Source organism: Hyperolius riggenbachi, chromosome 12 (genome assembly GCF_040937935.1).
Source record: "Hyperolius riggenbachi isolate aHypRig1 chromosome 12, aHypRig1.pri, whole genome shotgun sequence".
NCBI lineage: Eukaryota > Metazoa > Chordata > Amphibia > Anura > Hyperoliidae > Hyperolius > Hyperolius riggenbachi.
The window spans coordinates 143,423,423-143,437,088 of record NC_090657.1 but is presented as its reverse complement, the minus strand read 5'-3'; the positions used below and the strand labels follow the sequence as shown (position 1 = coordinate 143,437,088).

The 13,666-nt window shown below is 43.7% G+C and overlaps 1 protein-coding gene across 1 annotated transcript in view; it reads left to right on the top strand.

Annotated features, from left to right (window-relative positions):
* Positions 1 to 3,908, top strand: part of IFT52 (intraflagellar transport 52) — a 57,816-nt gene extending 53,908 nt beyond the window's left edge. Inside the window, exons 13-14 of the mRNA XM_068263788.1 lie at positions 1,999 to 2,144; positions 3,747 to 3,908. Coding sequence (XP_068119889.1) covers positions 1,999 to 2,144; positions 3,747 to 3,797 — 197 coding nt within the window. The 3' untranslated portion in view covers positions 3,798 to 3,908. The remainder of the gene's footprint in view (positions 1 to 1,998; positions 2,145 to 3,746) is intronic.
* The last annotated feature ends 9,758 nt before the right edge of the window (positions 3,909 to 13,666 follow it).

Here is a 13,666-nt window from a genome sequence, read left to right as displayed (position 1 = left end):
TATTTTTATTGATTTATAAAGCGCCAACATATTCCGTGGCGCTGTACAATGTAAGAAACAAACATGGGGTACATAACACAGACAATGGTGTACACCAATATACAAGATACATAATTGGTGACAAAATACAAAAAAATGATATAGCATACAGAATACAAAATACAGAAGTGGTAATGACAGTGATAAAAGTAACACGATGAATAAAATGTATAATGATTTCCAATGTATGATGATCTGCAGATATTATAGACTATGAATGCATTTTGCAGGAAAGGATCTTTGGCAGGAACAGATATTTATCAGATACTGATCTGTTGCATGTGTACAGCATCTGTGTGTGCAGCATCTTACAAAGATTTTATCTGATGGGGAGTTCAGCTCCATAGAATACACTGTGTAGAGTATGGCTCTCATACTACATGAAGGGTGGTAAGATTGGTCTGTGATCTTTCATTTTCCAAAGACTATGGTCTGATGTGTGTTTGTGGCCTTAGTCAGAGCACTGCTTAGGGTAGGAGTCCAGATACTCCTGCTTCATAAAAGAAAGCTCACAGTATAGCTGCTGTCTGGACTTTATAAGGAAGAGATTGACTGACAGCTGTGCAAGAGAAGTTGAATTCAGTTATGTGGGGAAATAAAACAGCACATAGGGCTGGTGCACACCGAGCAGGTTTTTCAGCGTTTCTGCAGCCGCTTGCGGCTGCGGATCCGCTTGGTCAATGTATCTCAATGGGGTGGTGCACACCAGAGCGGGAGGCGGTTTGCATAAACGAATCCTCCCGGGGTGAGGCATTTTTTGGATTGTGGATGCGTTTCTGCCTCAATGTTAAGTATAGGAAAAACGCAAACCGCTCTGAAAAACGCCAGTTCAGAGCGGTTTTGCAGGTGTTTTTGTTACAGTAGCTGTTCAGTAACAGCTTTACTGTAACGATACATGAAATCTACTACACCAAAAACACTTCACAAAACCGCAAAATGCTAGCTGAAATGCTACAGAAAAAGAAAAAGCGTTTCGAAATCTGCTAGCATTTTGCGGATCTGCTAGCGGTTTTTGGTGTGCACCAGGCCATACAGTGCAAGCTGACCGTTCATCCCTCAGTGTGGCAGTTTTGCATGAGTTTTAGAAGTGTTATCAACCACTTCTTATTTCTACAACAGATTAAGGCCCAGTGCACACCAAAACTGCTAGCAGATCCACAAAACGCTAGCGGTTTTTGGAGCTGATTTCAGAGCGATTCTAGGTATGTTTAGAGACGTTTTCTAAACACACCTAGCGGTTTTTGGTGCGTTTTTGGGTAGCAGATTACACATATTGTTACAGTAAAAGCTGTTACTGAACAGCTTCTGTAACAAAAACGCCTAGCAAACCGCTCTGAAGTAGCGTTTTTCAGAGCGGTTTGCGTTTTTCCTATACTTTACATTGAGGACGAAACGCTTCCGAAAACCGCAAACGTGCAGCAGGAGGCGCGTTTGCGGCTTGGCAAAAACCTCAAGCCGCCGGTGTGCACTATCCCATTGCAATACATTAGCCAAGCGTTTTTACAGGCGGATGCGGCCGGCGGATCGCTCCAAAAACCGCTCGGTGTGCACTAGGCCTAACACTGGTTTTGCACTGTTGACATTTCTGGAAATTCATGCAAAACTAGTACAAAAGTCTTCTTATTTTGTAAGAATATAATTTTCTCTCAGAACACATGCAGATTACAACTGTGATGAAATAAGTAGATAATAAGAAAGAACTTCAATTGCTTTGATAAATCTGGCCCACAGTTTCTACTTTCTACTGTAATGCAGGGATTTTGGTAGATGTAGTCTAGCATCTATTGTTGTTTTTACCTTTGGTATCAAATGGTCATGCCTGATACACCCACCCAAAATAAGTAAAACAGCCTGTTATTAATGTTTTGCACTGTACATACACATTTATCTTGTCACCTTGCATGTTGTCTCGGGTACACTTTAAATTGTTAAATGTTCTTTTATGTTTCCTCCATGCAGGCACAGATGATGATCTGGAGTTCTATGTGCGGAAGTGTGGGGACATCTTGGGTGTGACTGGAAAGTTAACAAAAGAGAAGCAGGATGCTAAACACATTCTAGAACACATCTTCTTCCAAGTTGTGGAGTTCAAAAAAGTTAATCAGGTAACCAGGAAAGCATGCTGAATAGGTAAAAAACCAGTTAGGGATATGTGTTGGAGCTAAAGGGATATGTGGTACAAAAAAGTTGGGTGCCTCTGGGTATAGAATGTGTGAAGTCAGCAATTCAAAAACCCGTTGCAGATTTGCAGAAACCTGAGAGGACTTAAAAAAAAAAAAAAAAAAGTTTCACTTACCTGGGGCTTCTTTCAGCCCACTGCAACCGCCCTGTGCCCGCGATGTTACCAGACGCTCCTCCGGTCTGCCGCTGCAGCTAAGTTTCAGTATCGCCGACTTGGAAGCAGATGGCCACTGCGCCTGCGTGGTCCTGGCTGCGCACGCAGTACAACGTTATCTCGTACATGGTGTCTTTACATGCCGTTACCAAACACTACCAATCAGCTGCCTTCCCTTCACAGGCACCATTTACACTTAATCAGTTGTTTTTTTTTTCTTTTCCATAGCAGTGCATTGTCAAAAAGATTTCAGTTAAAACACGTTAAGTGTGAACTGTGCCATAGGAAATCATGAGCTTTACTTTGAAAATCAGTTGTCCTATCAGTTCTAACTGAGAGCAAGTGATTAAAGGGAACCTAAACTGAGGATATGGATTTTCCCTATTTAAAATAATACCAGTTGCCTGACTCTCCTGCTGATCTTGTCTCTCTAATACTGAACAAGCATGCAGATCAGGTGCTTTGACTGAAGTCAGACCGGATTAGCTGCATGCTTGTTTCAGGTCTGTGATTCAGCCACTACTGCAGCCAAAGAGATCAGCAGGACTGTCAGGCAACTGGTATTGTTTAAAAGGAAACATCCATATCCCTCTCAGTTTAGGTTCCCTTTAAGTGTAAACAGGGCAGGGCTGTGTGCAGGAGAAACTACAAAAATCTTTGGGTGCTAGTCCTCTTCCCTCCAGCAGTTTCCAGCTGCTGTGCTGCATTCTCGTAGGCTCCAAGTGTGTCAACTGACCCGCACCAGGTCACTCGCATGCATTGGAGCCATACAGAGAAGATGCAGCAGAGCACCTGGGAATTGCAGGAAGTGAAGAGAACCAGAGCTCTTATAAGTTATTTCTGCTGCCAGGCAGCATATAAATCAAGTCAGCCAGTACAGCAGCCTGGACAGCATATAAGCCATACCAGCCTTTACAGCACCCAGGCAAGCACAGCAGCCATACCACGCAAGCCAGCACAGTAGCCCTTCCAGCCAGGCCAGCACAGTAGCCCTTCCAGCCAGGCCAGCACAGCAGCTTGGCCAGCCAATACAGTAGATTAGCCAGCACAGTACCCATGCCATCCTGGTCAGCACAGCAGCCAGGCCAGCCAGAATAGCAGCCTGTTGAGCACAGCACTCAGGCCAGCCAGCTGAGCACAGAAGCCTGGTGAGGGGACTCTGCCTATTTAGTGTGTGTGGGTTGAGAGGGGTCCCAAGTGTGAATGGCGTTAATCGCCAAAAAATGCCGGAGCAAAACGCTAGCAAAAGCGCTAGCGTTTTGTAAGTGTGAATGGGGCCTAAGGGCCGTAGTGTGAATGGTCTCCGTTTGACATGAATAGACCAGAGTGTTGCAACTTTGGGTACCCTTATCGATCATCTTCTCTGTTTTAGGAACATTATGTGGACATTAGTGAACCGGCTTCCACAGCAGGTGAAAACTGAGCAATAATCAGAAATCGACCAACCAAGAAAAGAGTAATCTTCTATTTATCGTTTGATATTTTTGTATTAAATATTTCCATAGATTGAATTAAAATTGTTTTTTTCCCTCGATCTGTTGCTTTTTCTTTCTTGTGCTATTAACCTCCTTAGCAGTAACCCCGTGCTGGACACTGGGTAAGCCGCCGCAGAGGATATCTCAGGCCCTGCTGGGCCGATTTGCATATTTTTTTTTTTCAAACACGCAGCTAGCATTTTGCCGCAGGAATCATACCGCCAGGAAGGTTAAAGGAAACCAGAGTACACAAAAGCAAAAAGACAGATGGAATTGCTGGGACCCGGTACAGGAGCTGCAGACAGCGGAGGACAGCGCCGTGGAAGCGATCCAAGCTGATGGGGCTGGAGGAAGCCTAAGTATGTATAAACAGTTTTGGTTTTGTGCAGTAGATCTGCACCTGCACAGTACGCTCCAGTCCACGTGGCGGTGATTGATAGCGCCGCTCGCGCAGATGCAGTACAGGCCGACCTCCAGGTCGGCTTGACATCATCACCGTGGACCGGGAGGCAGAGGGTGTGAACGGCTGCGTGCAAAGCTGCGGCGAGGGACATGCTGAGAGCTTGGGGCTGGACGAAGCCCCAGGTAAGTAGCCCTTATTTTACTACTAAATGCCTGATAACTCCTTTAAGGGAAGGAGGGAGAAAATAAAAGTAGGTGGTGCGATAGCATCAGAGAGAGTGTGGGGGTAGTGTGTGTGTTTTTTATGCCAGTCATATGACATGTCATAATGAATTCCCAGTACTGCAGTAACATGCCAGGAATGGTTGCACTAAAATTTAGGCTTGTAATGTTCTCATGCAAATTATCCAGCTACTGGCATTCTGGCTGCACACTGACCTGTTTCCTCAAAAAGGCAGCTTTGTCTGTTATGCTTCATACACACTTGAGATAAAAGTCTTTGGAAAAGGCAAGATCACAGACCAATTTTACCCCCTTCCATGTAGTATGAGAGCCATACTCTACACAGTCTATTCTATGGAGCTGCACTCCCCATCAGATAAAATCTTTGCAAGATGCTGCACACACAGATGCCCGTACACACTCAAAAGATCATTATCTGCAAAAGATCTGTTCCTGTAAAAGATCCATTCCTGCAAAATGCATTCATAGTCTATGAGATCTGCAGATCATCATACACACCTTGTTTAACAGACAATCATCTGCAGATCAGATCCACCAGGATGGATTTTCAGATCTGCAGATGATTGCCAGATATGCAGATGAAGTCTGTTAAACAAGGTGTGTATGAGGATCTGCAGATCTCATAGACTATGAATGCAATTTGCAGGAACGGATCTTTTGCAGGAACAGATCTTTTGAAGATAATGATCTTTTGAATGTGTACGGGTGGCACAGGAGGCCCTGGTGGTCAGACTGCAAATGGCCTTCTAAACGGTGCCAGCGCACGGATCGTGCGAACTCTGGTCACAGTCAATGCGCAGCAACCGTTGGGAATTAGCCGCAGACAAACCAGAAGGGAGCCTGTGAGGTACGGTAATTACAACCTTCACACTATTCCAGGGTATCTGCCACCACCACTGGTAGGGGCCAGTGGACCCGATTTACTGACTGACTGGTCCTGCGAATAAAACTGTTAAAACACGCTGTATTCTGTCTAGCCAACAACAAACAATAGTAGCGTCTCTCCAGAGATCTGAGTTCAGTTTCTGTTTATGGCTGAAAAGCAGGGTAGCGGAACAGTGAATGACTTTGATAAAGTCTTTTATTCACAGGCAAAATAAATAATTAATATATACAGACAATAATTAAAATCAACAATTATTAAAACAGTAATAGCCAGTATGAAATAAAAAGGGAGAAAATACTTAGGGTTTGTGGAAATATGTCCTTTTGTGGGAAAATCATCAAGTCCTTGGTTTCAAGTTCACAAAGCTCTTTGTTCCAGGAATAAATTCAAAGTTCAGCAAGATTTAAAATCCAAACAAAATGGAGGATGTCCTTTGTTTCAATTCAGACAAGATGGCCGCCAACCATGTGTCCTCTGGCTGGCAGCATGCTCTCAGGAAGATAGAATTGGGAGGACTGATGCCCGCCTGCTGGCCATGTGCTTTTCATGAAGCTGGTTTGGGGGTGTGGCAATGCCGGCCCCTCTGAGTTACCAACAAATGACAGTTCATTCCCTCTGAGAGATTTTAGGGCTAAACTTATGAAATGCTGTAACTCCTGAACCATACACGTTATATTTAGGGGGGTAACAGCTTCATATTTGTTGGAAAATACAGATTAATAGGACATCAGACACGGCTAGTGCAGCGGATCAGGTTCCTGAGAAGATTCATACCTGGGTTGTAGGGGCCCCGGGCCCCTCTCGACTAGTATCAAGAGATTCAGCATGACCCTACGGATCCAATGATACCGCTCTCATAACCACCCTATTTATTGTATTCTGTAAATGGGCAAAAGATTATATAGTACATTCATTTCTTCCTGGTAAGGCTGGAGCCAGGCTGGCTGGTGTCAAGCTGTGACTAGCTTCCTGGGATCTCCCTGTATGAAAAGGACCACCAAATGGAGGTAATTGAGAACAAACATCCTCTTGGATACAGGCCTGGCCCAGGCTCATTAGCATATCAAAAGAGCCATCCTGCAGTTAAGCTGATGCTATCTCTCTGCTGAGAAAAGACTCAGCTGCTCCTACACAATCAATCCAGATTCTAGTGATCTGAAGCGCAATCGATGCAGAGAACCAAGTGCGATCGCGTTTTCTTCACGGGCGGTTCCAGGACGCGTCTGCGGCCCCGCAACCGTCCGTGACAATGGGCATCTTTGTGTGCAGCATCTTGCAAAGATTTTATCTGATGGGGAGTTCAGCTCCATAGAAAAGACTGAAGGTATGGCTCTCATACTACATGGAAGGGGGTAAAATTGGTCTGTGATCTTGCCTTTTCCAAAGACTTTTATCTCAAGTGTGTATGAAGCATTAGACTCTCCAGCTGTTCTACGTAGGGATGGTCAATAAATTGCAAATAATTTTGAGTTGGTGCAGCATTATGCAAATGTATGCATTTTGAAAATGTACCAATCAAATCCTGCTGAGGTAAAATTTGATTGGTCCATTTTCAAGCTGGATAAATTTGCATGCACATTTTGCATAAGACTGCATCAACTTGAAATTCTTAGCATCTCATTAAACACCCCTAGTTCTAAAGGTGCATACACACATCAGACTATAGTCTTTGGAAAATGAAAGCTCACAGACCAATCTTACCACCCTTCATGTAGTATGAGAGCCATACCTTCACAGTCTATTCTATGGAGCTGAACTCCCCATCAGAAGAAAAATCTTTGCAAGATGCTGTACACACTCAAAAGATCTGTAGCTGCAGAAGATCTGTTCCTGCCAAAAATCCATTCCTGCAAATTGCAATGATAGTCTATGAGATCTGCAGATCATCATACACACATGATTTAACTGACATTCATCTGCAGATCAGATCCACCAGGATGGATTTTCAGATCTGCGGATGATTGCTTGATCTGCAGATGAATGTCAGTTAAATCATGTGTGTATGATGATCTGCAGATCTCATAGACTATGAATGCAATTTGCAGGAATGGATTTTTGGCAGGAACAGATCTTTTGCAGATACTGATCTTTTGTGTCTGTACAGCATCTGTGTGTGCAGCATCTTGCACAGATTTTTTTTCTGATGTGGAATACAGCTCCATAGAAAAGACTGTATAGAGTATGGCTCTCATACTACATGAAGGGTGGTAAGATTGGTCTGTGATCTTTCATTTTCCAAAGACTATAGTCTGATGTGTGTATGAGCCTTTGCTGCATACACACTTGAAAGAAAAATGAAAGATATCAGACCAATTTTACCCCCTTCCATGTAGTATGAGAGCCATACTCTACACAGTCTATTCTATGAAGCTGAACTCCCCATCAGATAAAAATCTTTGCAAGATGCTGCACACACAGATGCTGTACACATGCAAAAGATCAGTATCTGCAAAAGATCTGTTCCTGCAAAAGATCCGTCCCTACAAAATGCATTCATAGTCTAATATCTGCAAAATCCTCATACACACCTTGTTTAACAGACTTCATCTGCATATCTGACAATCCTCTGCAGATCTGAAAATCCATCCTGGTGGATCTGATCTGCAGATGATTGTCTGTTAAACAAGGTGTGTATGAGGCTCTGCAGATATAGACTATGCATGCATTTTGCAGGAATGGATCTTTTGCAGGGTCTATATCTGCAGAGCCTCATACACACCTTGTTTAACAGACAATCATCTGCAGATCAGATCCACCAGGATGGATTTTCAGATCTGCAGAGGATTGTCAGATATGCAGATGAAGTCTGTTAAACAAGGTGTGTATGAGGATTTTGCAGATATTAGACTATGAATGCATTTTGTAGGGACGGATCTTTTGCAGGAATAGATCTTTTGCAGATACTGATCTTTTGAATGTGTACAGCAGGGGTCTCAAACTCGCGGGCCATTTGCGGCCCTCGATACAATATTTTGTGGCCCGCGCCGGCAAAAGCTTCCTTATAGTTCGCTTCAGTGCTCCCAAGTATTCCGCCGCATCCCCGCCGCTAAACGAGGGCGGCAGAGCCCCCAAATTGTCCGGGGGGCAATCCGCCGGCATTTCCTGGAAGGGGCAGAGCTTTCAGCTTCAGCTCTGCCCCTCCTGACGTCAATCGCGGCGCATCGCCGCCTCTGCCCGCCCCTCTATGTGAAGGAAGAGTGAGAGAGGCGGCAATGCGCCGCGATTGGCGTCAGGAGCTGAAAGCTCTGCACCTTCCAGGAAATGCCAGCGGATTGCCCCCTGGGCGATTTGGGGGCTCTGCAGCCCTCGTTTTGCGGCGGGGACATGGCGGATTACTTGTAATGGGAGCACTGAAGCGAACTATAAGGTAAAACTGTGAATTTGAGTTTGAAAAAAAACCCAATGCAAGGGGGGGGGGGGGGGCTAGGAGCTGCTGATTGACTTTTTTGTGAAATCCCTTATGCGGCCCAGCCTCATCCTGACTTTGCCTTCTGCGGCCCCCAGGTAAATTGAGTTTGAGATCCCTGGTGTACAGCATCTTTGTGCACATCATCTTGCAAAGATTTTATCTGATGGGGAGTGCAGCTCCATAGGATAGACTGAGTAGAGTATGGCTCTCATACTACATGGAAGGGGGTAAAATTGGTTTGATATCTTTCATTTATCTTTCAAGTGTGTACACACCATAAGTATTAATAGGGTTTACGTAGAGTCTTCAGGGCCACATCCTTTTATTTTATGCCTTAGGCCATTTTTCCACAGACTGTTCAACTGTGTGCTCAGCAAGCAGTTACCAGGCAACAGTGAGCAGATACCAGGCAGCAGCAAGCAGTTATTTGATCAGCCGATAGCTTTGCGAACCTTTGTTTTGCTGTGATCACGTGAAAATGACATGCAAATCAGAGATTTCATATCTATCACTTGACTAAACTGATCACATACTTCTCCATAAGTTCTAGACATGACTATCACTAGTAGTAGATTAGACGTGAGTTTATAGTGCTCAGTTGTGTTGCAAGAACATATCTGCATGTAAACTCGCTGCCCATACAATTCTATGGGCCTGTTCACAGTACTGCGTTGTAACTGATTGCATTATTCTAACTCACTACCTGCAGGCTTTGTATTTAAAGAGGAACTGTTGCAAAAATCTTAAAACATACAAATAAGAAGTATGTTTCTTCCTAGTAAAATGAGCTATAAATTACTTCTCTCCTATGTTGCTGGCCTTCAGTAAGTAGTAGAAATCTGACATTACTGGCAAGTTTTGGGCTAGTCCATCTCTCCATAGGGGATTTTCAGCATGGCTTTTTTTTTTTTTTATAAAGACACTGTATGAAATAGATTTATACAAAGATGCTGGCAAGCCTGCCTGCTCACTGTACACTTTTGTTGGCAGTTGGGCGGAGCAACTGCCATTCACTAAGGCCTGGTGCACACCAAAAACCGCTAGCAGATCCGCAAAATGCTAGCAGATTTTGAAACGCTTTTTCTTATTTTTCTGCAGCGTTTCAGCTAGCGTTTTGCGGTTTTGTGTAGCGTTTTTGGTGTAGTAGATTTCATGTATTGTTACAGTAAAGCTGTTACTGAACAGCTACTGTAACAAAAAACGCCTGGCAAACCGCTCTGAAGTGCCGTTTTTCAGAGCGGTTTGCGTTTTTCCTATACTTAACATTGAGGCAGAAACGCATCCGCAATCCAAAATCTGCTGCAGCCCGGGAGTATGCGTTTCTGCAAAACGCCTCCCGCTCTGGTGTGCACCAGCCCATTGAAATGCATTACCCTAGCAGATCCGCACCCGCAAGCAGATCGCAAACCGCAGCGGAAACGCTCCGGTGTGCACTAGGCCTAAGTGCATTTGGAAAATAAAGAAATCCCTGTGAACTCCCATAAGGAGATGGGCTAGTCCAAAACCTGTCTGTTCAGATTTCTACTACTTACTGTAAGTGACAGCAACATAAGAGAAAAGTTATGGCTCATTTTACTCTGGGAAAAACGTACTTCTTAATTGTATAAGTTTATATATATTTTAAGATTTTCACGTCAGAGGTTCTTTAAGTTTATGTCCAGTCTTCATTGCAGGGCACACTCATAACTCATGCCTTATACAACGACCACTGTGAACCTAGCCTTAGGGTGTGTACAGACATGCGACTATAGTCGTTTAAAACGATTGTTACCGACGGCATTGCCCGACGATTGTTCGTAAAAAGTGCACGAAGGATCATTAAAACGACCGACCAACGAGATATGTCGTTGGTAAAGAACGATCCATTCTGTCAGATCTTTTCCAACGACCATCGTTCAAAAAGTAATGTCTGTACAACTATCGGTTGTTGATCGTTCGTTCTCAAAGCTTTGCACATGCTCAAACAGTTGTTTTTGACACTTGTGTTTGAAATCAGTTTATACATCATGTTGCGCACGCAACGCTCGTTCCAAGATCGTTCGTACACTAAAGATGTTCAAAGTAGCCTTTCTTCAAACGATCATCGGCCGATACCTCCTTTAACATCGTTCGTCGTTCAGAACGAACGATCGTTATCGTATGTCTGTACGTACCCTTAGGTGGCCCTGTTCAGCTTCCCTGCTGGCATTGCAACACAGCAGGCAGTGTGCCCAGGAGCCTTGGCCAAGCAGCAGAACAGAGAAAGTGTTGCTGAGAGCTAATAAGCATTTTTACCCTCAACCAATTGTAAGTGCAATTGTTTGCTTTATAAACAGTTAAAGGTAATGCGTCTGGTCTTTTCTGTCTAAAGGTGCCCATACATGATACAATTTTTCATTTTTTTCGATTAGATAATTTAGTTCGATTATTCTGTTTGATCGAATATAAAGATTTTTCCAGCATGTCCAATCTGATTTTTTTTTTAACTTTCATTCGATCATTCAGATTGAATAAACGGGATTATCGAACGTTTTTATTGTACTATGTATGGCCACCATTAGTATTCCAGCACCCCACTGCTTAAAGAGACTCTGAAGTCTCATAAAATTCACGTTTTTATTTCAAAAATGTGTTTAAAGAGGACCCGAGGTGGGTTCTAAGAATCCAATTAGCATAGAGAGGCTGGGTCTGCATATAATGCACAGCCCCTCTCTGCTGTCCCCCATAAATCAATCGCCGTGCTGGCAACACGCAACGTCTCGCCAGCCGGCTGTTAACATGAAGTGCCAGTCTGCTGCTCCCCCGCCTCCTCCATGGCATCGGTCCCGCTCGCGTCAATTCCCTCCAAATCAGCGGGGAGGGAAGGGACGAGGGCGGGGACCGGCGCTATGGAGAAGGCAGGGGAGTGGCAGACTGACACTTCACATGTAAACAGCCGTTGCCAGCACGGCAATTGATTTATGGGGCATAGCAGAGTGCAGGGGGGAGACAGTATAGCAACAGAAGCTGGGTATTATATGCAGACCCAGCCTCTGTATGCTAATTGGATTCTTAGAACCCACCTCGTAATCTAGGGATGATGTTAAATAGAACCCAACTTCACTTGGGTCATAGCAGACAAAAAGTGAGAGTTGCTTAATGAGATGCAAATTTGTCCTTCCATTAAAATGTCATGTACATTTTATGCAGCTTTAACATGGACCAATAAAAGTTGACAAGTTATTGTCAATGGTCCAATTTCAAGCTATATGAAATTTAAATACAAGAAGAATTTTGCATCTCATCATTTCTTATGTCACAATTCACCCCTCTGACGATATGGGCAGCACGGTGGTGTAGTGGCTAGCACTATAGCACTTGCAGCGCTTGATCCCGACTTTGAATCCCAGCCAGGGCACTCTGCATGGAGGCCTAGGCCCATATGCAATATACTTTTTGTCCTTAGTTTTCTCCAAGTTGATATTTTAATACCTTGTCAAAGTGACTTTTAAAATCCCAACAAGCAAGAAAATACACAAAATCATTTTAATATTACTTTTTCTACTACTTTTGGTACTTTTTTAATTGCAAAATGCTAAAAAGTTATTCCAAAGAGAAAATGAAAAATTATCACCTAGGAGAAAACTCAGGAGAAACATTGAATTGCATATGGGCCCTAGTGCGGTTTTGGTAGCGTTTTTTTAGAACAGCTTGTGGACGTGGAAACGCTTGGGTAATGTATTTCAATGGGGTGGTGCACACCAGAGCGGGAGGCGTTTTGCAGAAACGCATACTCCCAGGCTGCAGCATTTTTGTATTTCGGAGGAGTTTTTGCCTCCAATGTTAAGTATAGGAAAAACGCAAAACGCTTGATAAAACGCCAGATCAGAGCGGTTTTCCAGGCGTTTGTTACAGTAGCTCTTCGGTAACAGCTTTACTGTAACAATATCTGTTATCTGCTACACAAAACCGCTTCATAAGAAAAAAAAAAAAGCTTCAAAATCCGCTAGCGTTTTGCAGATCTGCTAGCGGTTTTTGGTGTGCACTCGGCTGGAGTCTAGGTTCTCCCCGTGTCTTCTCTGCACACAGTACACTACACGAAAATGCTGCAGTAATGTTCAGTGCTATATAAATACTAATAATAATTGCAATCTGCCATCGGGGACACCTCTAGTTACTTAATACTGAGGATAGCGCTGGAAACTTAATACCAGGGGTGTAGCAATAGTGGGAGCAGAGGTAGCGACCGCATCGGGGCCCGTGAGCCCTCCCTCAACTACAGTATTAGCTTTCTATTGGTCCTGTGCTTATAATAATCACTTATATAGATACTTTGACCTTAGCTACATCACTGCTTAATACTAAGGGACACCTGTAGCTACCTATGATGGCCAAGGTAACTAAGAAAGAAATGACAGCTGGGCCAGCCAGCACACTTGCAGTGTGGTTCAGCGGGTGTTTTTAGGTTCAAAGAGGGCAAAGTCTAGGGTGCCAGGGCATCTGTGTCTATAGTCAGGCTCCTGTGATGTAAATCCAGGCCTGACTTCATGTAAAGCACAAGCAGATGTATTCTGCAACTAGCATCTGACAGGCAGTTACAGGTGCATAAATGCTTGTATTTCACCAAAGTGATGGTCAATAAGATTCTAGACATTCCAGCTTGCATGCCAATTATATGCAGCTTTAATTTGTCCAAAATACCTCCTCCTGCATGTCAAATGGCCCAATTCCAGGCTGCATGCAATTTGTATTAAATTTACAAAAAATTACAAGTTTGAATTATAAGCATCTCACAGAGCATCTGTACAGCACCAGTTCCAAATTCATAAATAATTCACACTTGTTTATATACAATTTGCAGTAATGGACTGAATAGGAGGAATTCAAGTGCCCCAGAGACATAGCTAGGGTTTTCAGTG